General features: G+C 38.3%; 1 protein-coding gene across 1 annotated transcript; it reads left to right on the forward strand.

Annotated features, from left to right (window-relative positions):
- Positions 1-726: 726 nt before the first annotated feature.
- Positions 727-18037, forward strand: sf3b3 (splicing factor 3b, subunit 3). The gene is made up of 27 exons (XM_067501795.1): positions 727-885; positions 1543-1685; positions 2325-2480; positions 2613-2783; positions 2890-3062; positions 3317-3458; positions 3941-4053; positions 4140-4277; positions 4516-4619; positions 4728-4893; positions 5052-5147; positions 5327-5399; positions 6025-6176; positions 6462-6617; positions 7090-7245; positions 8113-8256; positions 8366-8488; positions 8664-8818; positions 9337-9511; positions 10692-10897; positions 11531-11687; positions 13048-13173; positions 14495-14707; positions 14914-15012; positions 16484-16627; positions 16755-16859; positions 17017-18037. Exons 2-27 carry the CDS (start codon positions 1616-1618, stop codon positions 17155-17157), a joined length of 3654 nt encoding a protein of 1217 aa, XP_067357896.1. The 5' UTR covers positions 727-885; positions 1543-1615; the 3' UTR covers positions 17158-18037.
- Positions 18038-26719: the final 8682 nt, after the last annotated feature.

The following is a 26719-nucleotide window of genomic DNA, read 5'->3' on the forward strand; positions in this document are numbered from 1 at the left end:
CAGTTACCACATTCAGCTTTGCACTGGCATAGAGGTGATTTTTCAGAGTAATGTTATAATGTGTGAGACGCCATCACTCTTCGGGTTGCCAGCAAAAGATTACCCATAGTTTTCATTTTCTGGTTCACTCAGCACATTCAATGAACCATGGAACTAAAAATCCATCAGAGCTGATATTTAATATTGTCAAAAAGACTGGAGGACTTCTGGAGTACATCTCATTTAATGTGTGTGTGTGCGTGCGTGTGTGTGTGTGTGTGTGTGTGTGTGTGTGTGTGTGTGTGTGTGTGTGTGTGTGTGTGTGTGTGTGTGTGTGTGTGTGTGTTTGAGAGGGAGAGTAAGAGACAGAGAGAGATAGCATGCATCTATCTACAGACATCAGCATCAGCTCTGATTTTTTTAGGACGCACGCCCACAGACACAGACACACACACACAGACACACACACACCTAAATAATGACCACGTATATCATTACAGTGCAGCTTGTGACAATACAAAAAAGTGACCCCTTAAACGTACTTTTTTAGCTTAACATTTTTAAGTAAGATTTGTAAAATAATCCACATTATCACAACAGCTATTTTATTTTATTGTGAAATTATTTTTGCGAATTATAGTATTTATATAAATGAGCACGAAAACCCTTTTTAAGTTAGGCACGTTTAATCTTGAGGTCTTTGTCGACATCTGCTGGATGTTATATGCCACTGCGCCACGCCTCCGATTTCTGTCAGGCACTGTAGCGGTCACCTCGGATTACGGCGTTTAGCCGACGAAAGACCCTGAAACGGCGGCTTGTCGGTTTCCCGGGGTAGCAGTGGAATCGTTTGTGTAAATTAAATATTATCCACCTGAAATCAGAATCATCTTATTGATTACGCCGGTAAATATTTCACTGTTCAATACTTGAGATTTTCCTCAATCAAACCAACCTTTTATGCATGTGAAGTGTGTACGATGTAAACAATATAGCAGGAAAATACGTCAGGCAAAAGTGACGCTTTGTACGAATGGGCTCAGACCGTTGAAAACAAGTTAACATACTAGCTTTATGTTCGAACTTTGTGCAATATGTGCAAATGTTTTACCAGCTGAAATTATTTAAACAAATACAAACAAGGTGCCGTCGTGCTATCAACATTAAAGGGGCTAATTTAGCAAACAAAAGAATTAAGTCTTATGTGTCGGTAGCGTCTTGCTAAAGCGTCATGTAAGCTAGCTCATGTTAGCTATTTTGAGCGGTTTCAGCCATGTAAACAGCAATTATAACACATTCAATCGTCCTGTAAGCATTTTAACTGTCGTCTTACTTATTACATGTCACTTAAAGCTAAGTATTAAAGGTGTTTGAAAGTACTCATTTTCTGTAGTGCAACTAAGCTCAGTTTGAATAGTGGAACATTGAATAGTCATTTATACATTGATAACATTTATAGGCTCGTTGGTTTAAACTAGCAGTGTGGCTTTTCATTATGTTCTTACTCTTTAGACACTGTTGGCTTCCTCTTTTTTTTTTTTTTCTTTCTTCTCTCTCCTGCAGTTTTAGGCTGACTTAGTGCATTGGTTGTTGCTGCCCCCAAAGAACCTTGAGGGGTGATCGTTGGAAGGGAGCCATGTTTCTATACAATCTCACCCTGCAGCGTGCTACTGGCATCACCCATGCAATCCATGGAAACTTCTCAGGTGGGTTTGTTCAGGATGTTCTTGTATGTCATTTTCGTACCCCTCTCTCTTCCTGTTGTTTTATCCTCTTACTTGTTGATGCACCTGTGCTCACTCTTCCTGAATTGCCTTTTGGTAGGTTCTTCTTTTGTCTTTATTGAAGTGTATTTTCTGCTGTGTGTTTTTGTTTTCTTTTCATTTGTGCAGCATTTGAGCAGATATAGGCCTGCACATTAAACATTAGTTTTTTTTTTATTGCGTTATCGATCAAAATACGACAAAAGGTTGGGTACAATGATTGCATGTACTACAAAAATACAGTAGTTTTCTAATGGCTTCACAAAGATTAGACACTATATATTTTTCCTGTTTTCTTGGGAAAGAAAGATGTGTTACTGTGTTGAAGAAATTTCATGATTATAGCATTTCAAGGTGTACTCACATTTATGATATGTTGTAGTAAATGCTGAAATGAGATTGTGGCTTTATTTCTTTGCATGTAGCCATTTAGTGGCATGCAATCACAGATACATAAAGATCCTAATTTTTGTAGCTATGTTTCTCTGTGAAATGAGAGAATAATTTTTGTGCTTCAACTGTAACACAACTGTCTGACACGAGACATGCTGTGTTGACATCAAATTTGTTTTGTTATTCTAGGAACCAAAATGCAGGAGATTGTCGTTTCCAGGGGTAAAATCTTGGAATTATTGCGTCCAGATGCTAACACAGGAAAGGTTCACACTCTGCTTACAGTGGAGGTATTTGGCATCATAAGATCCCTGATGGCCTTCAGACTTACTGGGGGAACCAAAGGTATGTAAACAAAGTTGCATGCATGTTTTTAAGATTATAGACACGGATTAAATCAAAGAACTTCTTAAAAACATTTTTCACACGTTAAGGGGACTTGTTATGATATATTTACATGTGTGTGTTTGTGTGCAGACTACATTGTTGTGGGAAGTGACAGTGGTCGTATCGTCATCTTGGAATATCAGCCATCAAAAAACATGTTTGAGAAAATCCACCAGGAAACGTTTGGGAAGAGTGGCTGCCGACGCATTGTCCCTGGACAGTTCCTGGCTGTCGATCCTAAAGGCAGAGCAGTGATGATAGGTACAAAAGAAAGACACAAGTGACTGTTTAGTATACTAATATCCCAACACTAAGTGAAATGAAGTCAAGCATTTTAAATTCCTGTTTTATTCTTTTTCCTGTTTAGGAGCAATAGAGAAACAGAAGCTGGTTTATATACTGAACAGAGATGCAGCTGCAAGACTGACCATCTCCTCTCCTCTGGAAGCACATAAAGCAAACACACTGGTGTACCATGTAGTTGGAGTTGATGTTGGCTTTGAAAATCCCATGTTTGCCTGCTTAGAAATGGACTATGAGGTAAGCTCATGAAAACTCAGGATTATGAATTGACCTATTAGATCACATGTGAGTGTGTTGTAGATATGATGAGTCTTTCATGTCTCTTCTCTGACTGTCACTGGAGAAAGATTTAACATCTCTGATCTTGGCACGACTGCAATGTTCAAACATTAGCATACTTTATTTTATTTATTTCATCTTTGTTCACTTCAAAGTTAATGGGCAGATTTAACCAACATGTTTTTATGGATGTTGATAATGGCTTTTTCCAGGAAGCTGACAGTGACCCAACAGGAGAAGCTGCCGCCAACACACAACAGACCCTTACATTTTATGAGCTGGATCTGGGATTAAATCACGTCGTCCGCAAGTACAGTGAGGCTTTGGAAGAACATGGGAATTTCCTAATCACTGGTAAGCATTTTGGCCCACGTGGCTGCAAACATTAGCGATGAAACTATAGTTCAGCGATTTATCAGGTGCTGGAAGGAAAACATGCAATCCCATAATGTAAAAAAAATGTCATGGTTGGAGGCAGAAGTGTTGCCCAGAACATCGTTAGAATAGATTTATTTTTTAGGGTTAGAATTATTTTGTAAAGCATTTGTGGACATAAATGGCTGTAAGACAACACACACTTAGTTTGTTAGATTGCAAAATACACAAATGTGCTGTAAATGTGATGAGTTTTTCATGTCTCTTCTCTGACTGTCACTGAAGAGAGATTTAACATCTCTGATCTCAGCACACAAGTTCCGTCACACTGCAAACGTATTAGAGTAGCAGGGAGAAGACTTGATATGGAAAACAGAGCCAATCCTGCTTTTAGATTGCCCCTGATATAACCCTTGTCATCATTTAAGAAAACATACTACTAAAACATTTTATCTCCCCAGTTCCTGGTGGTTCAGATGGACCAAGTGGGGTTTTAATCTGCTCGGAAAACTACATCACTTACAAAAATTTTGGAGATCAGCCTGACATTCGCTGTCCCATCCCACGGCGTAGGGTGAGTGTCAATACAGAACTACAGAATCAAAAGCAAAGCCTAACACATTAGCTCCTGCACACAAACTCAGTTGTCCTTTCCTACAGAATGACCTGGATGACCCAGAGCGTGGTATGATATTTGTTTGCTCGGCCACACACAAGACCAAGTCCATGTTCTTTTTTCTGGCCCAGACTGAGCAAGGAGACATCTTTAAGGTTACCCTGGAAACAGATGAAGAAATGGTAATCAAAGATTATTAAATGCTCCCTCTAGAAATAGACATTTGGCCTGTTTTGTTGTTTTGTTTTAAATATTTTATGTTTGTGTTTTAAAATATTTTACTGCTTGGTTAACATGTTATGGGCTACCCTGGAGTTTGGAGTTCAACTTGCATATAACAACTGAAATTGAATTGACATTGTCAGAAATGGTATGGCCATGGCCAAAAATATTGCAATCTGTGTCTGTGTTGTTTTGTAGGTCACAGAAATCAGGCTGAAGTACTTTGACACAATCCCTGTGGCAACAGCCATGTGTGTTCTGAAGACTGGCTTCCTGTTTGTGTCTTCTGAGTTTGGAAACCAGTAAGTATCAGGCTCTGTTATTAGTTATTAGCTGTCTCCATGTCTCTCATGCAGTGTATTTGATTTATCATGAATTTGAATTGATACATACATTTCTGTTTTCTCTAGTTACCTTTATCAAATTGCTCATTTGGGTGATGACGATGATGAGCCAGAGTTCTCCTCGGCGATGCCGTTGGAAGAGGGAGACACCTTCTTTTTCCAGCCACGTCCCCTTAAAAACCTAGTGCTTGTGGATGAACAGGAGAATTTATCACCCATCATGTCCTGTCAGGTCAGTGCGATGTTTGACTTACTTCTGCCACAGAAATTGTATTGCTTTATTGCAGCAACTTTAAAAATAATGTTTGGGTTTTGACATATTTTTTTGTTGTTGTTGTTGTTGTTGTGTTTTTTTTTTTTTTTTTTTTTTTTTTTTTTACATGTTGACAGATTGCTGATTTGGCCAATGAGGACACGCCTCAGCTGTATGTGTCCTGTGGACGAGGACCCAGGTCTACTCTGAGGGTCCTTAGACATGGACTAGAGGTACACACATACACATACTCTCAGTACTTCCTGGAAAAGTGAAGGTTTATTCATGTCTCTTCACTGATTAGTCTGTCACACTTTCTGAAAGGTTAGGAGGAATCCTGAATCAAACAGTCTTATAGACAATTATGTATTATGTCCTTTCTCTTTTTTCCTTCAATCTTCATCACTATCAGGTATCAGAGATGGCTGTGTCTGAACTGCCCGGTAATCCCAATGCTGTGTGGACAGTACGAAGACACGTGGAAGGTACAACTGTCTAGTCAATGACACTTTACTTCATAAACTTGCCATTAGTTTTTATCAGTGTTCCAGTTTTAAGAATAGCTGCCAGTGGTCTCAGTTGTGTTCAGTTTATTGAAATATATTCTGCTGCTCTGTCTTTAAACCTTTCAGCTACCTTGTAAAAATGTATTATATTAGATTCAATTGCTTAGGATCAGGGCAGTATCTGCCTGTCAGTCATGATGGGATTGAGAAGTTATGTGATCACACTCTTATTTTTACATGTGGATTACAAATTCTACAAGGAGAGTAGAAAGACGTTCTGTGATCACATTTACACATTTTTTTTTAAAGATTTGATTAAGAATTACCGAGAACTTCATTAAATACTTGCATTGTTAAGCACGAAGTGTAAGGCCGTTTTGCCTGTAGGAAGCACTTTTTGGAGTTAGCAATTATATGTTAAAACTTATTTTAATTCAACTAAATACTGCTACACCATCTCCTTTTTATTTATATTTAGCCTCCTTTGATTCCTTCAGAAACTAAGGTTGCCAGCAATAATCTTCTAATGTGCATCCTTTTGTCATTTTGACTTTTTTTTTCTTATTTACTTACTTCACTTTCTCTCATTTCTTTATTTTAATAGATGAGTTTGATGCCTATATTATTGTGTCTTTCGTCAACGCTACCCTGGTACTGTCCATCGGGGAGACTGTAGAGGAAGTGACAGATTCAGGATTTCTAGGAACCACGCCCACTCTTTCATGCTCATTGCTTGGTGAAGATGCCCTGGTGCAGGTGGGTACAATGCACGTCCAGCACCACTTTCACTCATCCCTGTGAAGATACTATTTCCCTGGCCTCCCACTTTAAGATATTCTAAAGTAGTAATACATTTAGCATTGCAACAAAGACTACTGTCCTGTATGTCTGGATCTTGCTGAGCTCTCTGGGTTTTATTACCTTTCTACTCAAACATTACATTACAAAATGATGAATAAATTACATCAACAAATTTACTGACACTGTACTTTCTTTTTCTTCACTGATGAAGTATATTGCTTCTCTGTTCTCCACGTGCAGGTGTACCCAGATGGTATTCGGCACATCCGAGCAGACAAGCGTGTGAATGAGTGGAAGACTCCTGGTAAAAAAACAATTGTCCGCTGTGCTGTGAACCAGCGACAGGTGGTTATTGCACTAACTGGAGGGGAGCTGGTCTACTTTGAGATGGATCCGGTAAGAAAATGAATTTTTGTGTGGCTGCTTTGTATAGAGGTCTAGAGACTTGAAACTAGATCATTCATTCATTCATTTATTTATTTATTTTTTATACTATAGAGGTATGTTACACTACTTTGAACTTATAGTTCAAGGTAGGTTTTAAGAACAGGTTTTGAGCACTTGTCACAGTTTGTTAGTCAACAATTCACAGATTTCAGTGGAATCTCAAATGGATTTTAATGTGCTTTAACTATGTCTTCTATCTATGCCAAACATGGTGGCTCACTTTAATGAAGGATTCTGACAATGCAAAATTTAGCATTAATAGCTTCCCCATATTTTTTACTGCCAAGAACATCAGAATGGTAAAACTGTATAAAGTTATGATTGTAGACAAAAACTAGCATCATCTTATACTAAAATAAAGTCAGTAGAAAACCGAGGAGACTTATATTCTGTTTAATAATATCTTTCTTACTTTCTCCAGTCTGGCCAGCTAAATGAGTACACAGAGCGGAAAGAGATGTCTGCAGATGTTGTGTGTATGAGTCTGGCAAATGTTCCACCTGGTGAGCAACGCTCCCGTTTCCTGGCCGTGGGACTGGTTGACAACACAGTCCGAATCATCTCCTTGGACCCATCGGTATGGACAAACAGAAATTTGTCAATATAAACTCCTACAGTACAGAAACCAGCATCCTGCTGACATTGCCTATCCCAGTCTAAAGAGTTCAGAACAAAGGCAGTTAATGTTAGTTTAAGTAAAGTACTTTATAGGGGTGCTGGTTATCTAGATGCTAGTATCTAGTTTAAGGACACTCTTCAAGCTGTTGTATTTGTGTGTGATTGACCTGAATCCTCTACAGCCAAAAGAAAGGTGCTGGATTTATGCTATCAGTAACAAGATTCCCTTCCTTCAGCTGCTCTAGAGGATGACCATCTAAACAGCCCCTGGATTAAAAATAAAATCTTTATATTTAGCTTTACTAGAGAGTCATGCTTCAGGAGAAGATATAGCAATAACTTCAAGAAAAGTAGTATGACATATTGATTTGAGTTTAAGAGGCAAATAGAACACATCATAACTGAAAACGTGCTTAGTAATTTTCAATAGTTGACTACAGTTAATTGAAAGGTAAAATACATTCTTGCAGTTTTACTGCAAACATGGCTGAGAAATATTGATGTCGTGTTGTTTAAACTATTATAAAGATTATAATTACTATTGGACTTCAGGCAGCCTACATTTAATCCAAGCCAATTAAGGGTTTCCAGAAAGTATTCACAGCATTTATCTTTTTCTACATGTCATGTTACAGAAAAATAAGGAATTTAGGGCATTTTGGAATAAAGCTGCAACATGACAAAATGTGGAAAAACTTAAGTGCTGTGAATACTTTCTGCATGCACTGTATGTGAGATCTGCAGGTTTGTGTTCATAAAATTCAGTCAAGTTTTTGTGTATGTTAAAAATTGTCTCAACACTTTGAATCTTTGTGTTTGCCTTCAGGACTGCCTCCAGCCTCTCAGTATGCAGGCCCTGCCAGCCCAGCCAGAGAGCCTGTGTATCGTAGAGATGGGAGGTGTTGAAAAACAGGATGAACTTGGGGAAAAGGGAACTATTGGTTTTCTTTACCTGAACATAGGGCTTCAGGTAATATTTAACATTAACTAAATCCCGTTTTTAAACATTATTTAAGAGAAACTTTGTTTCAGTAACCATGTACATCACTTTCTTACATCTCTTACTTCCTTTTTCTCAGAATGGTGTGCTTCTGAGGACTGTTTTGGATCCAGTGACAGGCGACCTGTCTGATACCAGAACACGCTACCTGGGGTCCCGACCTGTCAAACTCTTCAGAGTCAGGATGCAGGGACAGGAAGCTGTATGTTTGTTACTCAGGCATTTACATCTTATCAATAAAAACAGCACAAAACACACGTTTGTTTAGGATCATACCAATATGAAATCACATCAAGCAAGTAATTTTTTATCCAATGAAACGTTCAGTTCAATAGTTGTTCTTTGTAGCTGTATAATCAGTTTGTTTTGACTGACAGGTGCTGGCAATGTCCAGTCGCTCCTGGCTTAGCTACTCGTACCAGTCCCGCTTTCATCTGACCCCTCTGTCATATGAGACTCTGGAGTATGCCTCTGGTTTTGCCTCAGAGCAATGTCCAGAAGGTATAGTGGCCATCTCTACCAACACACTGAGGTATGAATACACACTGCTGCAGAAAGATATTTTTATACATATAGTGGGCAGTCTGGATTAGCTCATTTTTGCTGTAGACCTCTGTTGTTATTCAAAAACTGTTAAGAACACATTATCAAGAGACACTAGTATGTGAATCAGCATAATTCCACTAGAGATCTCTCGAGCAACTGACCAGCTTACTTAAGATTGACAGCATTTGTCAAACATATGTTGATTACATGTCTTAGAATGAAGTACTAGGTCACCCAGTGGAGTAGTGTGTATGGTTGATGTGGTTTTTGGACAACTCAGGTATATGGCACAGACAAACCAACTAATACAGGCTCCAGATTTATGGACACACTGCATGGTTGGTTCTAGAATTTGTGTGGTTATTGTGGACAATAAAATAATTTAGAAATTGGCCCAAGTTATCCTTTAGGTTATTTAGGTTATCATTGTAATATCTATGGCGTGCCTCTCATTTTAAAATTATGTGTAACTGTCTCTGTCTCCTACTCATATTTGTCTGACAGAATCTTAGCTTTGGAGAAATTAGGAGCCGTCTTCAACCAGGTGGCCTTTCCTTTGCAATATACTCCCAGGAAATTTGTAATCCACCCAGAGACCAACAACCTTATTTTAATTGAAACTGACCACAACGCCTACACAGAAGCAACCAAAGCACAGAGAAAGCAACAGATGGCTGAGGTACAGTATGAAATGTAATCTCAATAAAATGATCGTACTACTGGCAATGCTCAGACCTGGTCATGGTCCCTGATACAGTAAAAGATATTAGAGTGGTTGTCTTGTTAGTTAAAACTCTATTTAATCATTTCAGGTTAGAGCCTTAAAATCTTTGATTTACCTGTGCTGTGTCTTCTGAAAGAAGATCTCTGAGTTTTTAATGGAGCTGGTTTTCTCCTGCCTCTGTCAGGGATCATACAGACATTTTACTGGAAAACACTTGATTAAAAGAGTCAGACTAAACAAAAGGAAGAACGAGCCAAAGCATTAAAAGTTTAGAGACCACACAGGCTGAGCATCTTGTCATATTGTTGATAACTTTTATGCCATAGCCTGATTGTAGCCAAGTGTTTCCATTATGGAGATTAATTGTGGTCAGAGCAGGGGTCAGCCCTCAGGGTTGGCTAAGGGCCGTATTTAATTTTTTATTTATTTTTTCAACATTCTTCGTTGTGGTATTTACACAAGTTTACAGAAGCAGGCAAGAGACGCTGGCCATTGTGTCCTGATTTATTTTGGGATTTTTGTTTAACATTTTATTTAAAAATGAAATGGGTAGATTTAAGTGTTTTGTTTATGACATGGTTTCATGTGTTGTGGACTGTGTGGTAACCCAGTTACAGTAAAGTTGATGTTTGAAAATAAAAATGGACAGTTTTATGTTTTTGTTACTCCCTCATGAATACCAGGTCACTGATTGAGCTACTGTGCAATGTGCTGTTGAAATTATTCAGCTTTTTTGAAAATCGTGTCAAAGATGATCAGTTAGTTTTCATTTAAATTCTCATTAGTATAAATTGCAGCAGGTAAGAGTCCACCAACCCAAGGTCCCCAGGAGCAGTCTCTGCATTCATAGTATTTTACATATAATGTTTTGTTTGCAGTGGAATCAGGTGAAAGTTAATGTGTATTGTATTGATCAGGAATATTAAAGATACTTTAACAAAGACAATAACTAAATTCATCAGAAATCATTGTAAGCCAAGTGCTTTAAGGCCTCACTTTGTATTTTGTCATCGGGCTTTGATTCAGTTCCTTTGAATAAGTTGGTCAGCTCATAGAGAAAACATTGCTCAGGTTGGAAGAAAATGGCACGGTTCAATCAACCTCTTTATGTTTTGTGATGTCATTACCCCTGCAGGAGATGGTTGAGGCCGCTGGTGAGGATGAAAGAGAACTGGCTGCTGAGATGGCTGCTGGGTTCCTCAATGAGAATCTCCCAGAAGGCATCTTTGGAGCCCCAAAAGCCGGAGCAGGACAGTGGGCATCCCTGGTTCGTCTTGTCAACCCCATACAAGGTTCAACTCTGGACCAGATGCAGCTTGAACAGAATGAAGCTGCGTTCAGGTGAATAGAATCCGTTCCTCACTTTTTAACATGAAAAGGTAGAATGCTATCATTAGGTGGGGACTGAACAGGCAGTGTATAGGTAGAAATATATATTAAAAAAAAGGAGAGTGAAAAAGAGTTTTGATGGCACCTAGCCAGATCTCAGCCTTCTGTTTATTAATTGGGGGTGTTTGTTAGTGAAGCTTTAAGTGTTATAAACAGATTAGAGAGGATAAATATTGTTAAAACAAAAGTGAAACTTGGGGCAACAGTCACCATCTGTATTTAAGTGCATGTTCCACTTTTTCACCAAATGTGGAATTCATAGAAACATAAAAAAGGATCTCTGCCTGCTGTATAACTAGGTATTTTCAGATATGTTCTGAAGTCACTGGTTAATATTTAACGTAACATAAATGTGTACATTCATGGTCAAGGAGGAATATTTTCAGCAAATTCAAAAAGAAGATCCGATAATGTTTGTATTGAATATGGGCTTTACTATTTACAGTACTGCAGTCTCTTGGTGTTTTGCATAGATATCATGGAAGTATATTCTTCTGCCGACCATGTACATAAATCAGTAGCTTGTATGTCACACCTCCATTTTTATTTTATTTTTTACCTTTTTCTGTGATTGATTTCTTTCAGTGTTGCAGTGTGTCGTTTCACCAACACAGGAGATGATTGGTATGTTCTGGTGGGCGTTGCCAGAGACATGATTCTGAACCCCAGATCAGTGGGTGGAGGTTTCATCTACACCTACAGGCTCATCAGTGGAGGAGAAAAGCTGGAATTTGTGCACAAGGTCAGGTTGATAGACATTGAAATTTCATTTAGGTAAAATATTTAGATGGATGACTCCTGAAAAAGAAAAATCTGTGCAGTTTGAATCCTAGTGGTACAGGTACAAGCAACATTCTGCTGTTCTATCGTTTCACTGTAGGTGACACATTTACAATCTGGACAGGGCTGCTAGCTGCTATTGCTCTAATTGTCTTGCCAATAGATGGCGCAACTTCAACTGTATTTAAAAGGCCATTTTAGATACGTACCTGGCTGGTCAGTCTGGCTTAGAATTAATAAAGTACAAGTTCTAGTTCGAGTGTGCGTGTTCAAGTGCAGTGTGCAAGAGGTGAAAGTAAAAAACAGTGTGACTGGCAGCACACTGATATCAGACGTCTCTAAATATGTTTTTCTTTCAAGGAAAGTGGGATCTTATCATACAGCCATTAAGTTTGGTCAAGCAGTGTTATTAATTAACCATGGGAGCTCTGCTCTTTTATTAAAATATGTGCTAGTGGTCATAGTTTAAGATGCTGAGCTCTTCAGTGTTTACCACACAGGACAGTCCCGAGCAAGGTTTAAATGACACCAAAGGCAGATGTTACACAACATGCAGCTATCTGGGCAATTCCCCAGAAACATGAGCAGGGTGGAGGCCATCAGGGTAAATCAGCCCGATGCATCTGTTACCTGATGTGGATTAACAACGGAAGTGAATCATTTACTGCACAGCAATGTCTACAACGTCTTTAGGAATTTCCCAACCACTTAACCAGATCTGATTTATTTATTTATTTGTATTTTATTTTTAAACAAATGAAATAGCAATGTGTGTGTGATTGTGAGTGCGAATGGGTGAATGAGAAGCAGTGTAAAGAGCTTTGAGTACCAATAGGTAGAAAAGTGCTATTAAGTGCAGACCATTTTCCATTTACATTCTTGTACATGTATGACACATTAATGAGTGCAGACTGTCTCATCACAAACAGAAATACACAGTAGAAGTAATAAACACTGTCTTACACGTATGTACAAATTTCATAACCTGTAGTGGAGATTCTGAATTTTTGCATCTGGATATGCATCTTTTTACTCGTCATGACAATGTAGTAATAGTTGGCCCCAACATCTTCACTTTTTTTCTTTTCAGTTTTCTTTTCAGAAAAACTTTCAGTCATAAATCCTAGGGCCTTTTAGTGCTTATGACTGAAGCTGAAGTTGCATCTAATGAGACATTGGATGCTTACTCTAGTGCTTAAGAAGTTTAATCTGCTTCTGTTTAGACAGCCTTTTTCGTCTGTTTATGAGAATGTTCAGCCTAAATTCTCCTAAAAGCTGCCTAAAATAATTAGATTTACTGAGACTTGTATTTTAATTGGCAGACGCCGGTAGAGGATGTGCCTCTGGCTATTGCTCCGTTCCAGGGACGAGTTATGGTGGGGGTTGGCAAACTGCTCAGAATCTATGACTTGGGCAAGAAGAAGCTGCTTCGCAAGTGTGAGAACAAGGTAAGGCAAGGACTCAAATACACATTTGTTAAAACTATACAGCAGTAGATACAGTGTAGCCTTAAACCCTTAAACTAGTTTGGTCAGAAATCTCCACTGTCTCCAGGAACACTTACTGCCATAGTAATACATTTGCTGGGCCATTGGTGTATAAATGCTCTTAATGGGAGAAAGAACAGCTGTTAAGTAGTTGCAGATTTTATTCCTTGTTTAATTCATTAAATTGTCATCTTTGTGAGGACCTAGGACACACTAAAAACTGTATTTGTTAACAAAAACTGCACAAGGTGTTTTTAAAGTCCCTACTCAGAACCCAGCCCTGCTCGTCATATGCATACAAAGACAAGGGCCCTTCAATTATTCTCGTTTTTGTTTATTTATTTATTAATTTATTAATGACTTCACATCAAATCAAAAACAAATAAAATTTATTTAAAATGTAAATAGTAAAATAAGTGATAAAATAGGTAATAACCCCCAGTATTTAGTAAGGGGGTCTGGTGGCTCAGTGGTAGAGCATTGGGTTGGAATGGGTTTAAATCCGACCACACCAAGTGTGTCCCTGCCCAGCCACCAAGGGCATCCTTGGTGCCTGTTCCAAGCATGGACAAAAATGGGAGGGTTGCGGCAGAAGGCACATCCGGGAATAATAAATTCAGGGGTGCGGATCAACATATTCCTCTGTGGTGACCCCTGAAGGGACAAGCCAAAAGCCATTAATCAAGTCACTATTTAAAAGTGCACCTTCAGCAGTTTTAGAATTAAGCCTCTGTTCACAGGTCTCATTACATTTTTAATATTGGGACATTGGGCAAGGGGAGAAAATAGCCTGTTTCAAGTCCAGGCACAATATTCTTGATTGGGTTGAGGTCGCAGCTTTGACTCAGACACGCCACACAATTTGTGTTTCCCTTTTTCAGTAGTGGCTTTTCTCTTTGTCACTCTCCCATATACAATCCATACAAATGCATTATCTGGTACTGAATTTAATGTAGCTGGTCAGGGTAAACAACGGGGTCTCAAAGTCTGAGACCACATCAGAAACAAAATGAAGTTATTTCTAAAATGACTTTCATTTACTTCACTGTGCATCTTGGTACTGTAAAAGCTTCAGAGAGGGTAAATAAATTTTATAGGTATAAGTCATAATTTGGAAGTGCAGTGAACTGAGTTTTTTATATATATATATATATATATATATATATATATATATATATATATATATATATATATATATATATATACACACACACACACACACACACACACACACGCACGCACGCACATACGGACCCTGTTTAATTAACCCTTTATTCTCTAGCACGTTCCCACCCTGGTGACTGGCATCCATACCATTGGCCAGCGTGTGATTGTGTCTGACGTTCAGGAGAGTCTGTTCTGGGTGCGCTACAGACGTAACGAGAACCAATTGATCATCTTTGCTGATGACACATATCCCCGCTGGGTGACGACAGCCACTCTGCTCGACTATGACACCATGGCCTGCGCTGACAAATTCGGAAACATCAGCATTGTAAGTGCTGGGAAGTGTTGGGGTTGTGGCAGAATGAATACACTATGAAATATATGGTATATGATTCTCTGATAAGGCAAAAAATCCTTTTAGTGGCACTAAACTTTAACACAGACAAAATTGATAACAGGAAAAAAACTACTGTGGATTTACTCTGTAACTGAATAGCTTATACGAAATACAAAGCTTCACACTTTATCACTCAGGTACGTCTTCCTCCAAATACCAGTGATGATGTGGATGAGGACCCTACAGGGAACAAAGCTTTATGGGACAGAGGACTCCTAAATGGAGCATCACAGAAGGTAAAACCATGTCCTTGTACAAGCGGCTGAAATTTAAGTTCACATTATAAACCTAACGAGAAAGCCAGTAATGCATTAGACTAGGCCCCCAATTTCTTTACTTCACAGCTGATCTAATTTCTTCAGCGAGAGGAGAGCGAAAGACAGCGAAAAAAAAATGTCTTTTTATTTACAGTTGGTTCAGGCTTTAAGATGTGCATCAGGAAGAAACATTGTGTTTTCTGTTGCACATGGGTTGAGCATGTTTTGAATCATTTCTGGACTGCAGGACTCACCCAATGCACAGATCTGCCCTTGCCCCTTCAACCCCTCAGTACACATGCACATACACAAACTAAATAGCACCATCAACCACAAGTATATATACTTGCAAATGCAGTAGTACTCGTGCACGCAAAGAAACACGCAGAACATCACTCATCCCATATTTAAATCCTGGTCAAAAACTGTTTAGATAGCAGATGGACTGGGAAAGTCCCTCCAGTTTAGACAGTACGAGTTGGTCACAGCTGTCTTTGTGACATAGTGTTTGTCAGCTATTTCTGCTTCTGTGCACATTGATTGAAAATTTTGTTTGAGTTTGGAAATGGACCATGTCTGTTTTTAGATGTGGGTGTGGATGCCTGCTTTTGTCCGTATCCAGTTTGTTTGTGTGTGTGTGTGTGTGTGTGTGTGTCTAGGCGTATAAAGGTATTTATCCATATATGGATTGCTTAAATGCTGTCTCACCTGAAATTTCATGCATTCCACTGCTATTTGGATCTGGAAATATTAAGGTCACGGAGACAAAATTGCAGGCTTTGTAAAAGTAAATCTGATGGTTCACATTTGCTTTTTTAGCCTGCTCAGTTTTATAAACTTGTGCCAGGACGTTGCAGGTATACCCCTCTTAGTGGTGAATTCCTTACCTTCTCCCCTGCAGGGGTGACCTGTGATTGTTGGTGTTTAATTTTTCTTCCTATTACTCTCCTGCCAGGTTTAAAAGTTTAACCAGCCCTAGCCGCATCTTTTACTTCCTTAAGCCCACTATAGACTTTGGACACTTTCTTCAGTTAGGGCCCTAATACCTAAAGACTTTTTAAACTGTTAAGCCTTTGTTGACTGAATGTGACATTTCCACTCTGTTGGAATTCCCAGTGGCAGTTGTTTCCTGTCGGGACAACTATGCACGATTTGTTCAGAGTCCGTTTTAACTTTGCCTGCGCTTTTTTTGGGCCCATGGCATTATAAAATGTTCTTTCTTTCTGTACTTTATGTTTAAAAAAATAAAAATAAAATCATATTTCAGGTCACATGGAGAAAATCTCAAATAAGATCGAATCCCGTCAGTGATGAGCCTCAGTCCTTAAGGCCTGATGGCTTATGCATGAATGACTATTATATCTATTACATCTGTTTATATCTGAGCCTATGACCCTCAGTGGGGCAGTGAATGTTACCTGACAACTACCTTTCTCCCTCATTTTTTCAGGCTGAGGTCATAGTCAACTACCACGTAGGTGAGACAGTGTTATCCCTACAGAAAACTACTCTGATCCCTGGAGGTTCAGAGTCTTTGGTCTACACAACTTTGTCTGGAGGCATTGGCATACTGGTCCCTTTCACCTCACACGAGGTATAACACACTGTAAATGTGATTACACAGATATTTTTTTTCTTTGGGGCCATTTGCACTAGTTTATCCCCATTCCTACTACTCTTTCTTTTTATAATGTGTTATTTTTTTATTTTTCTGTCTCCAGGATCATGACTTCTTCCAACATTTAGAGATGCACATGCGCTCTGAGTTCCCTCCTCTGTGCGGCAGAGATCATCTCAGCTTTAGATCCTACTACTTCCCAGTCAAGGTTCATACTGTTTTCATATCTCTCTGCATTTATAAACCTCTGTGATCTGATAATTGATTTTTTTTGTCTGTCTTTTCATAAAGTGCATTAAATCATGGCAGACTCCCAGAAACAAAATATAATTTGAGTAATATGTGTCTTCTGTATTGTTCCCCAGAATGTGATTGATGGAGACCTATGTGAGCAGTTTAACAGTATGGACCCTCACAAGCAGAAAAGTGTTGCAGAAGAATTGGATAGAACACCACCCGAGGTCTCTAAGAAGCTGGAAGACATTCGCACTCGCTACGCGTTCTAACTGTACACCTTCATACAGCTAGAGAACCGACACCGACTCATTAGAATCATTTAAAATAGATATGCCTTTTATATCAAAATGCCCTCTTTAAGGATGCAGAATTATGGTGACGTTTGTTTGCTGTGGTCTGATGCATGTTATTACATGGAAATGTTAAAGATGCCCCGCCAACACATGCGCCTGCAACACACACACAGTCACACAGACCAGTAATGTCACCTTTCTACTCACTTGCTGAGTCAATTACTGAGAATTCTCACATCTACCATGTGCTATTGTCAGTAGAAACCACAGGCAGGCATCAGCACAAGGAGACTTTACAGGAAGTCTCAGTCCAGAGCTCTCTTAGCATTTCTAGGTTGCGTACCCAGAATTGCCTTGTTTTACATATACAGATGTGTGAACAGCATTCACACATCTGTGGTGAGTGCATTGTCTCACACTGTTGTGTCAACAGAATTCACACGCATCAGACTTGCACAAATGGCTTTTGCACAACTTTTGGTCATCCACAGACACAGTATACATCCATGCTCAACATACATCTGTCAGCAACTGAATACATATTATTACACTGGGCTTTTTTCGTTTTATATTGTTTGTTTTTTTGTTTTCTTTTTTTGACAAGTAAAAAGTTATGTCATGGTGGACACGTCCCGTACAGACTGCTACCTGACTAAAAGCAGACTAAGTTTAAAAACTTAGACTGTGACTGCTTATTTTACAAGAAGGTGATTTTCATTTTGTGTCCTGTATGTATGATCTCAAAACAAAACAGTTTTTGTAAGGTGATTGATTATTTTAATGTGTAATGATTGGAATAATTTGTTATGATGCATATACCATAGTCACGGATGGTATTATTAAATCTTTAACAGCCCCGGTACTCTGTGTGTATGTGTGTGTGCGGCTGATAATAGGTTGGCCCCAGGCTCATTAAAGCATATTGCTTACTCGCAACTGGGAACCAAACAGAAGCTGACCTCTAACCCAGTCAGATCCTCAGGCCATGGTTCATGAATTGTTGCCATACTGCAGCATTAGACGATGGGTGAAGTCAGTCTAAAGTGGGTGGAAGAATACTTAAGGTTTGCATTGGGTGGTGTTCCTCTCGGTCCTGTAAATTCCCAACCTCAGCCACAGGCACAGACATAGCATTCCTCAGTAGTCACTGGACTTATTGGGTTTGTGGGACAGGGGCAGTGATCTGTTTTTGTAAATAAAGTTGTTTTTTACTTTATAAAACCATGTGTTTGCACGTTTTCTTGCCCCTCTGTGTGAGAAGAACCTTCTCACTTAGCAAAAAACTTCACAGCTACATTTGTCTATATAATAACACATCTTGGGGTTTTGTATATATTGTCAATTGTCATTTGCCATTTTATGTTTTAAATGGCTATGTTTGCTTGATTTAGACTTACTAGATGCAGCCAGTTTGCTTATCACGAAGACTATCTTGACTAACTTGAGTCAGCTAGCTTGGCTTGGCCTGAAGGCAAAGAAATTGCTGGCAGCATCTCTGAAGATCACTTAATGTTTCTAATGTGAAAAAAATGAGAGGAAAGTATCAATTGGGGCAAATTTACGTCAACCATAATATAATCCTAATCAAATAGAAATGGTATTTCTGTAATACTTTCACTGATTTTACTTCCCTGTATACGTGAGATTTAACATTTTCCCAGTTGAATATTTCTTACTTGTGTGAAGACCCTGTGTCCTTTTTGCGTCACTGAAACTTTGGAAACTGAAAAGCAAATAATCATCTTAGTCGATCTTTCAATTTTGAAAGTGTTCAGTTGGTCTCCAACTTCTACACTGACTGAATTTAAAACTAATAGTAAATAATGTACCTCATCTGATTTTTTCCGTTGTTAGAAAATAAAATAGAGAATTGCTGCTTTGCATTACGAATGCAGCATGCTAATTTTGTTTAAATCTAATAGTTAATTTAAAGATTTGTTATTGATACTGATGAACACTGTTTTTCACCTACATGCAGAACATAGTGTTGCACCAGCCTGACAGCTATGTGTTCTTTCTTCCATCTATGTTGTTTCACTGTTTTACAGCTTCACTGACGCTGGTTTTCTGTTGGCACCAGTTTATTGACTTGCTTAAGGACAAGAGGATAATGGTTTGTCGCGTAGAAGAATAACACTCAGCTACAAAATCCTCATATCTGATCTAGTGTTCCTAGATGCAGTGGGTTTTGCCACTGTGGGAAAAAAACAAAGAACTCGGTCAGACTAAACTTTTCCACTCAGAACAACAGCTTTTTGGGATTTATAGAACTATAACCACTATATCCATGTTTAAAAATATGTACAGGACAACAAAACCTGCAGTGCCCTTTGGTGAATTTTATCCAGAGGATTTAGTTTTAGAAGAGAAATGCACATTGCACAGGGAGGAATGTTGTGGATCTATGAAAATGCCCATCTTGATGGAAATAGTGCTTTCACATGAGATGGAGGAATGTAAGTGGATAATAGCCAAGAACAATTGGACCAATGACTGGTACGAAGGCCACAGCATTTCACTGGCCTTCTGCTCACCACCTCTGTGCAGAGTGCAGACCTGGTACTGAATGGATGTTTTTTGTTTAATCTTGTTATTAAGGAGTTGGAACTTTTTTTACTGGGGTTATAGTGAAATGAACATATATAGAAAGGCAGCATATACAATACATACAGAGTCTGCTGGCTATGTAACAAACTTTTAGGTTTTATCATTCTTCTCTGTATATTTAGGAAGAATTTGATGTGCTCCCTGTGACCAGAGCTACAGCATATCATCTGTAAGATTTCGGGTTGTGTCCTGATTTACTAAAAGTTGGTTTAAATCACCTATAATGATATAATGATTTAATAGTGTTGCATACACTGTTCTGATGAATCCTAACAGTAACAGGTATAACTTGCTGGTTTTAAATAAAGGAATAACTCAATCTTTTTTCCTAAAATGAAAAGTTAAATCCACGAGAAGAAAAACAACCCTTGATTGTTTAAATACGATTAGCGGTTTGGCTGCTACAGCCTCAGTTGATTCTGGTATTATTAGACAATTATGGTTATAATGTCACCTAATGTTATGTAACTGCAGCCAAATGGTGCAGAACAAATGACATAAGTGCATAAATAAACAAAGAGGCAGCACTCCTCAGTCAACACAAAACTACAATGTGTTTGAAACCATTATATATCCAGGCAGCCTCCTGCTCTCCCACTGAAACATATAGAAATATGAGCTGAAAGCTACATTTGAGACGCTTTGAGTAGCTTCCAGCTTTTTTATGGGTTATGATACCAGCCAACAACCCATCACCAATGGTAAACAAAGGATGAGTAGCTTGACTTTAGAAAAAGGAGGATTTGATGTTGTATTTCTTTTGCACTTTATTCTAAGTTACTTGTGTGAGAGAAGTGTAGTTTACAAAATATACCCATTTGTTGAAGTAAGACTTTGAGTTACACAACATGAGAAAAGGGAATGTTACCACACCTTGAGGAGTTCCTGTAAGTTGCTGCTACTTTCAATGGTCTTGTTTCCACATGGGTACCTTTAACAGTGAAGCGCCGTCCAGTTACCAGTAATGGTAACAGTGTGTGAAAGCACGTCAGTCATTTGACGCTGTGTTGACTCAGTTGTTTTAGCTTCTCTGTGGCTTTAACGTTGAGTAAGTGTCTGTACCTTGTATTTCCTGTGTATTATTTCCCATAAAGGTGGTTAGTCTAGACATTTGTTCCACTTGTATTGTTCCAGTTGCATTTTTTTGCTTAACTTCATTATGATAAAAACATCCATTACAGTGTTCTGAGCCTGTTTGTGCTTTTTGACGAGTCAGTGCTTGGGGTTAGTTGTTTCTGTTATTTTTGACATTGGGGACCCCTTAGCTTTGTAGGTAAATGACTTCAATGACATTATGTCTCAAAGTAAACAGAATATTGATTGAATATAGCGTTAAAGGACAGAACTGAGATTTTTACAGATTAACCAACCTGTGGTCATTTTACACAGCATGTAGCAACAAAGTCTTGCACCAAAAATATCTTTATCTTATCTTTAGTATCAAAAACCCTCTCCTGTAAAAAGTCGATTCTAAAATTGGCTTCAGAAATTATTTATGTTTATGCATTTTCGTAGCAGAATAAAAGAAACATAAAACATACTGCACATGGTCTATTTTTCTTCTAGCACCCAGTGAGTGTGTTTCCATGCACTAAAGTATTTATGTTACGGTTGGCTTCCTTGAGAAAGATGATTTCTTAATTGTCAGATAAACACTTCGACAAAGGCTGCAGACAGGACAAGCAGCGAACTGAAAGGTTCAATGAAAGGAGAGATTAAAGAACTTATGTTCATTAAAACTAAAGCTAACATAAAGTTTGTCCTGTGTATTAGCTGTGTCTCTTTCACATCTTCTTTATAACAGTAAACTCTGTGAGCTATGCTTCCAAAATGAGTCAGGGATAGAGAAGTAATCAAATGAGTCATCTGCTTATCAGTAAGCAGGTAACTCACTCCCGAATTATGCAAAATATAAATTGTTGTTCTGCAGCAGGTCAACTTGCTTCTGTTGGAACCACATTGTACTAAAGTCAGTCCAAATCCATCATGTCAAGCTGCTCCCAGTGACTAATCAGCAATAACCTTAGTCTTGATTCATATTGTTTTAATTATTGTTGAAACAACCAACCATGATCTAATATATTAAAGACCACATTGAATGTTGTGTTAAAATTAAAAAACAAAAAAGAACATTTGTTTTAAATGAAATTAATTTAATGGCTGAATTCTCAAAAATTACTTCATTAAAATCATAATTTTAGGTCAAGAAACTGGATTTGCATTCAGGTGAGATCTTTTTTTAGTAAGTTTAGCAAGATTTAAGTCAGTCGAATCTGAGACCGTCAATAGCTCCCATCAAAGTGAACTGCTGTCTGTCTTGCCCTCTGTCCAGGTTAATTTGTGAATGGCTCCAATCTCCATATAAAGAAAGCTTTAGCTGTAACACACACACACAAACCAATGACAGCAGCTGCCATGTACAGTGCTCACCAGAGTCTTGCTCAAGGATATTTGACATGTAACCAGAAGCCTGTTCTCCTGCTATGACATTGCTCTGCTGTGAAAAGGTTTACTCTCCGGTTTGCTTGGCTACTGTAGTTGCTGTATCACTGCATCCTGTCCACACCCCAACACAGTCAGCACCATGGACAGAGCTCACCAGGGCTTTGAATAAAATTGGAATTTCCCTAACTTTGTGTTTCATTACATTAAATGGGATGGGTGCAGCAGGAAGGGCATCCAGCATAAAAAAATATATATATATGTTCCACTGTGATGACCCCTGAGGGGACAAGCTGGAAGCCATTCATCTTGATATTTTTACTAATGAATGACTGCTGTGGGCCTTATAGAAACAACACATAGATAAGGCAGAGATGTGAGTCATGTTATTGTTATTACTGTAATTAAAAGGCTGTATTTTACCCAAAAATTTGATAAAGTCTCCTACTTTATCCAGCTTTTGTTTATCCAGAACGTCTGGTTTGGCTTCCTCTTAGCTACACCATGGAACAGGAGTTCTTTCTTTACTGTTGACTTAAAAGCCGGTGCTGGTCAGCATTGGTATGAGTCAGAGGTTTTCTTTCACTTTTCTTTCCAATGAACTTTCATTAAGGATAAAAGCACTTGAAATGCCATAACACAAGAAATGCATTTACTTTTCTTCTCTTTAAAAGAGAATGCTTTTGAATATTGGAGATTGGAGAGACCAGTAAATGTTTTGCTTTTATTTATTGCCTTAAAAGAAAAATTAATAGAATTATGTTTTGTCTACTCTAATCTGAAATATTCATAATTTCTATAACCATCAGTCAGTAGTTTTAAACATGTAATTTACAAAAAATATCAATATCTTATTAAAAAGAAATGATTTGTATTTGTCAAATAACTATACCTATGAGTTTGTGTATAATGAAACCATGCTACTGGCAACCATGACAGTAATTCTCAGACAGATAACTGATGGAAACCAAAATTAACAATCTGTTGAGTGAAAAAACAGACAGAGAAAGATAAAAGGTGCTTATTATTAGATTATTAGATTATTAGATGAATTAAACTCAAAATGGAAACACACTTAAGAAGCCACACAACACAAAGTGCACTTGCAATGTATTTTTAAAATGAACAAAAGTGGAAAAATCTGCAAAACCCCCAGGTTTACAGAACAGAAAAACACAAAAAAATGTTCTTTTATGTGTGCGTCTTTCATAGTTTTGCTCCATTTTCAAAAGAAACACAGACAGGCATTCTTTTATTGAACCACATCAGGGAAAAACCAAGGAAAACAAATCTCACATTTGAGAAGAGTTACTTACTGTCCCATAACTATACAGTATTGGAGAAAACCCTGTACACAGAACTCCTCCTACAGCCTATATGAAGTCAAAGAGCTCATGTTTAAGCATAAGTGTATAAAAGACATTTATTAAAGAATGGCTTTCATAATTATTTTCATCACTCATTGTGGGGTTATCTGTCACCTTGCTCGCTCTCATCAGCCGAATATTTAATTTTCCTGAAATAGGAACAGAAAGGTTGATTGCAGTAATTGGAGCCATGTCAATGAAATAAGAAGTCAGATGTTTTTTTTCCAACAACAATATTGAGGACTCTGTTTTATAAAGCAGCAGATCCTTTTTTAAACTGAAATTCTGCGCATGATTCAGGGGCATGATGACTCTCTGAAGTGAAATAATTTACATGGAACTGAAATAAACGAAACATAATGACAAAACAAGTTAGAGACACTTGTTTTGTGTATTTTGTGCCTTTTCTTCATGTGCAACTGCAGAGAAATAGCTGCAGAAGGGAGCAGCATTTTACACAATGGCGAACATTCAGACTCAAGCTCTAAAATCTTCCGTGCATTACAGAGATCAAAAGCTGCTGGACAGTTCAGATCCAATGCCATCATTTTTTTTACAAATCGTGTTTTTCACAGTTGGCTGAACCCAACAGAGATCAATCCCTCCTGTGGTTTGGCCCTGTGTAATGTTTTGTGCATGGACCCAGAATGGACACAGATTCAAAAGCACACATGGGGCCAAGCAAATGAGGAGATGCACATGAGTGTGAACTCATGGACTAATATAATGAAATTCAGTTTAAAGCTATTTAGCAGGTAATTAGTAAAATGGATCAGAAACAGATCGACCTTTGAGAACAGACAGGAAATTTTGTCCACTAGTTTAGGTTGAAGGAATAAAACCACCAGTGTTTGCTGATCTGCAGTAACTCGTGGACACAACGTTTGTATTCAAAGAAAAGTTTGAAAGTTTAACTTGTTGTTTTTTTTGTGGATGTGATTTTGTTTGTCCCTTTCCTAAGAAGGCATTTGAAAACAGCAAGTGCTGTATATATCTTTGCATGGGTGTGAAGATGTGTGTGCTACTTCCACCCATGAGTAGATCAAAAGGCATGAAATATTTGAGAATTCTGCACGAGTGGCTTGGTTTGAAGATTAATAAAAAACATTTCAATTACAGCCCCAATTCGAAAAAAGTTGTGAAGATGTGAAAACATAACACAACAAAAACACAATGCAATGATTTGCAAATCTCATCAACCTATATTGTATTCACAATAGAACATAAACAACATAACAGGTGTTAAAACTGAGAAAATGTAGCATTTCATGAAAAATATTAGCTCATTTTGAATTTGATGGCAGCAACACATCTCAAAAAAGTTCTAAGAGTGGCAACAAAGGCTGGAAAAGCAATAGCCACAAATAGAGGAGCATTTGACAGCTAATTTGGTTAATTGGCAACAAGTCAGTAACATGACTGGGTATAAAAGGAGCATTTCCGAGAGACAGAGCCTCTTGAATATAAAGATGGGCACCAATCTGCAACAAACTGGGTGTAAAAATTGTGGAACAATTTGAGAAAAGTGATTCACAGATTCACAGAGTCAGGAAGAATCTCTGTGCACAAGGGACAAGGCTGAAGGTCAAAACTGGATGCATGTGATCTTCGGACCCTCAGGCAGCACTGCATAAAAACAATCATGATTCTCTACTGGACATCACTGCATCAGCTCAGGATGCAGAACACAGTTCTCTGTGAACACAGTTCACTGTGCAACCCACAAATGTTAGTTAAAGCTGTACCATGCAAAGAAGAAGTTATATTTGAACCCAATCCAGAACCGCTGCCGTGTTCTCTGGGCTCATTTAAAATGGTCTGGGCAAAATGGAAAACTGTGTCTTCTGTGGCCACATGAATCAAAATTTGGAATTCTTTTTGGAAACCATGAATACTGTGTCCTGCAGACTAAAGAGGAGAGGGACCTTCCAGCTTGTTATCAGCAGACAGTGGGACAACATTCCTCTCCTAAACTCCCCAGACATTTACAGACAGTTGAAGAAGAGGGGATGCTACACAATGGTAAACATCGCCCTGTTCCAACTTTTTACATGTGTTGCTGCCATCAAATTCAATATTTATTTTATATTATTACTATTTTGATATATTGTTTATGTTCTAATTTATGGGTCTAAAATATGGGTTGCAGATTTGCAAATCATTGCATTCTGTTTTTATTTACATTCGAAACATCTTCCCAACTTTTATGGAATTGGGGTTGTAAATTCTATCAAACTTTAACCAAACTTAACCACCAGAAAACCTGACAACATGACAAACATGTCTGTGCAAAGTTTGACTCATGAAGCGCCTGGATGTGGCTGATTTGTTTTTCCTTCAACCAGCATTATGACACTGAGGAAGCCCGATTTTCCCCAGGTGTTGGCAAGATTTGAGACAGTGACTTTCCAGCAGAAAAGTCACACTTTAAACAGTGTAATGAGAGCTAGAAGTTCACTAAAGATAGTGAGATTCCTTGAAGTTCAGCACATCCCCACGGGGCAGCCATGAGGTGATGGAGTGCATTGACAGGAGAGAGAAAAACTGGACTGGAAATAAAGAGGTGCATGAGACCAGTCCTGGGGGATAAAAAGTGACAAACTGTGTCATGTGTGTTTTGGTATGTTGTGTGTTCTGTGTTTTACTGTTGTGGTTTTGTGAAGAGCAGCCACTGGAACTGTGACACATCATCACAGTCTGGGTACGATGCTCAGCCTGAACACACATGAAATGAATGAATCATACTCATGTCACTGTGTGGTTGTGGGGAACACTAACTGTAAAGCACTTAATGACGACAGTGGAATATTCCAAAAAACCATGCCTGATTCACCTCCTGTGGAGGAGTTATGTTATAATTGCCTTCCTTGTCAATGATTTATTGTGGTATTGGTCAAAAGGAAATTGCAGCTAATTCATAAACAGCATCACAAATTCCACATTACAATACACGCATGAGGAAAGGTTTGCGGTAGTGGAGACAGTAAAATAAACTATAAACACAAAGCTGACATACAGATTCATAAAACTTTCATATATAATCTCTTAGCTCTATTTGACTCTTCTTTTAGCTCTGTTTTGGTCTCCACCAATGTCTGAGAAGAACATCTGGTTCTTCAGCA

Source organism: Channa argus, chromosome 4 (assembly GCF_033026475.1).
Source record: "Channa argus isolate prfri chromosome 4, Channa argus male v1.0, whole genome shotgun sequence".
NCBI classification, from domain to species: Eukaryota; Metazoa; Chordata; class Actinopteri; order Anabantiformes; family Channidae; genus Channa; species Channa argus.

Excerpts from the sequence above, each read along its gene's own strand:
- sf3b3 (XM_067501795.1), top strand. The coding sequence starts at position 1,616 with ATGTTTCTATACAATCTCACCCTGCAGCGTGCTACTGGCATCACCCAT. Across the intron at positions 7,246-8,112 it reads TCATCTCCTTGGACCCATCG|GACTGCCTCCAGCCTCTCAG; the intron begins GTATGGACAAAC and ends GTTTGCCTTCAG. Across the intron at positions 11,688-13,047 it reads AGCTGGAATTTGTGCACAAG|ACGCCGGTAGAGGATGTGCC; the intron begins GTCAGGTTGATA and ends TTTAATTGGCAG.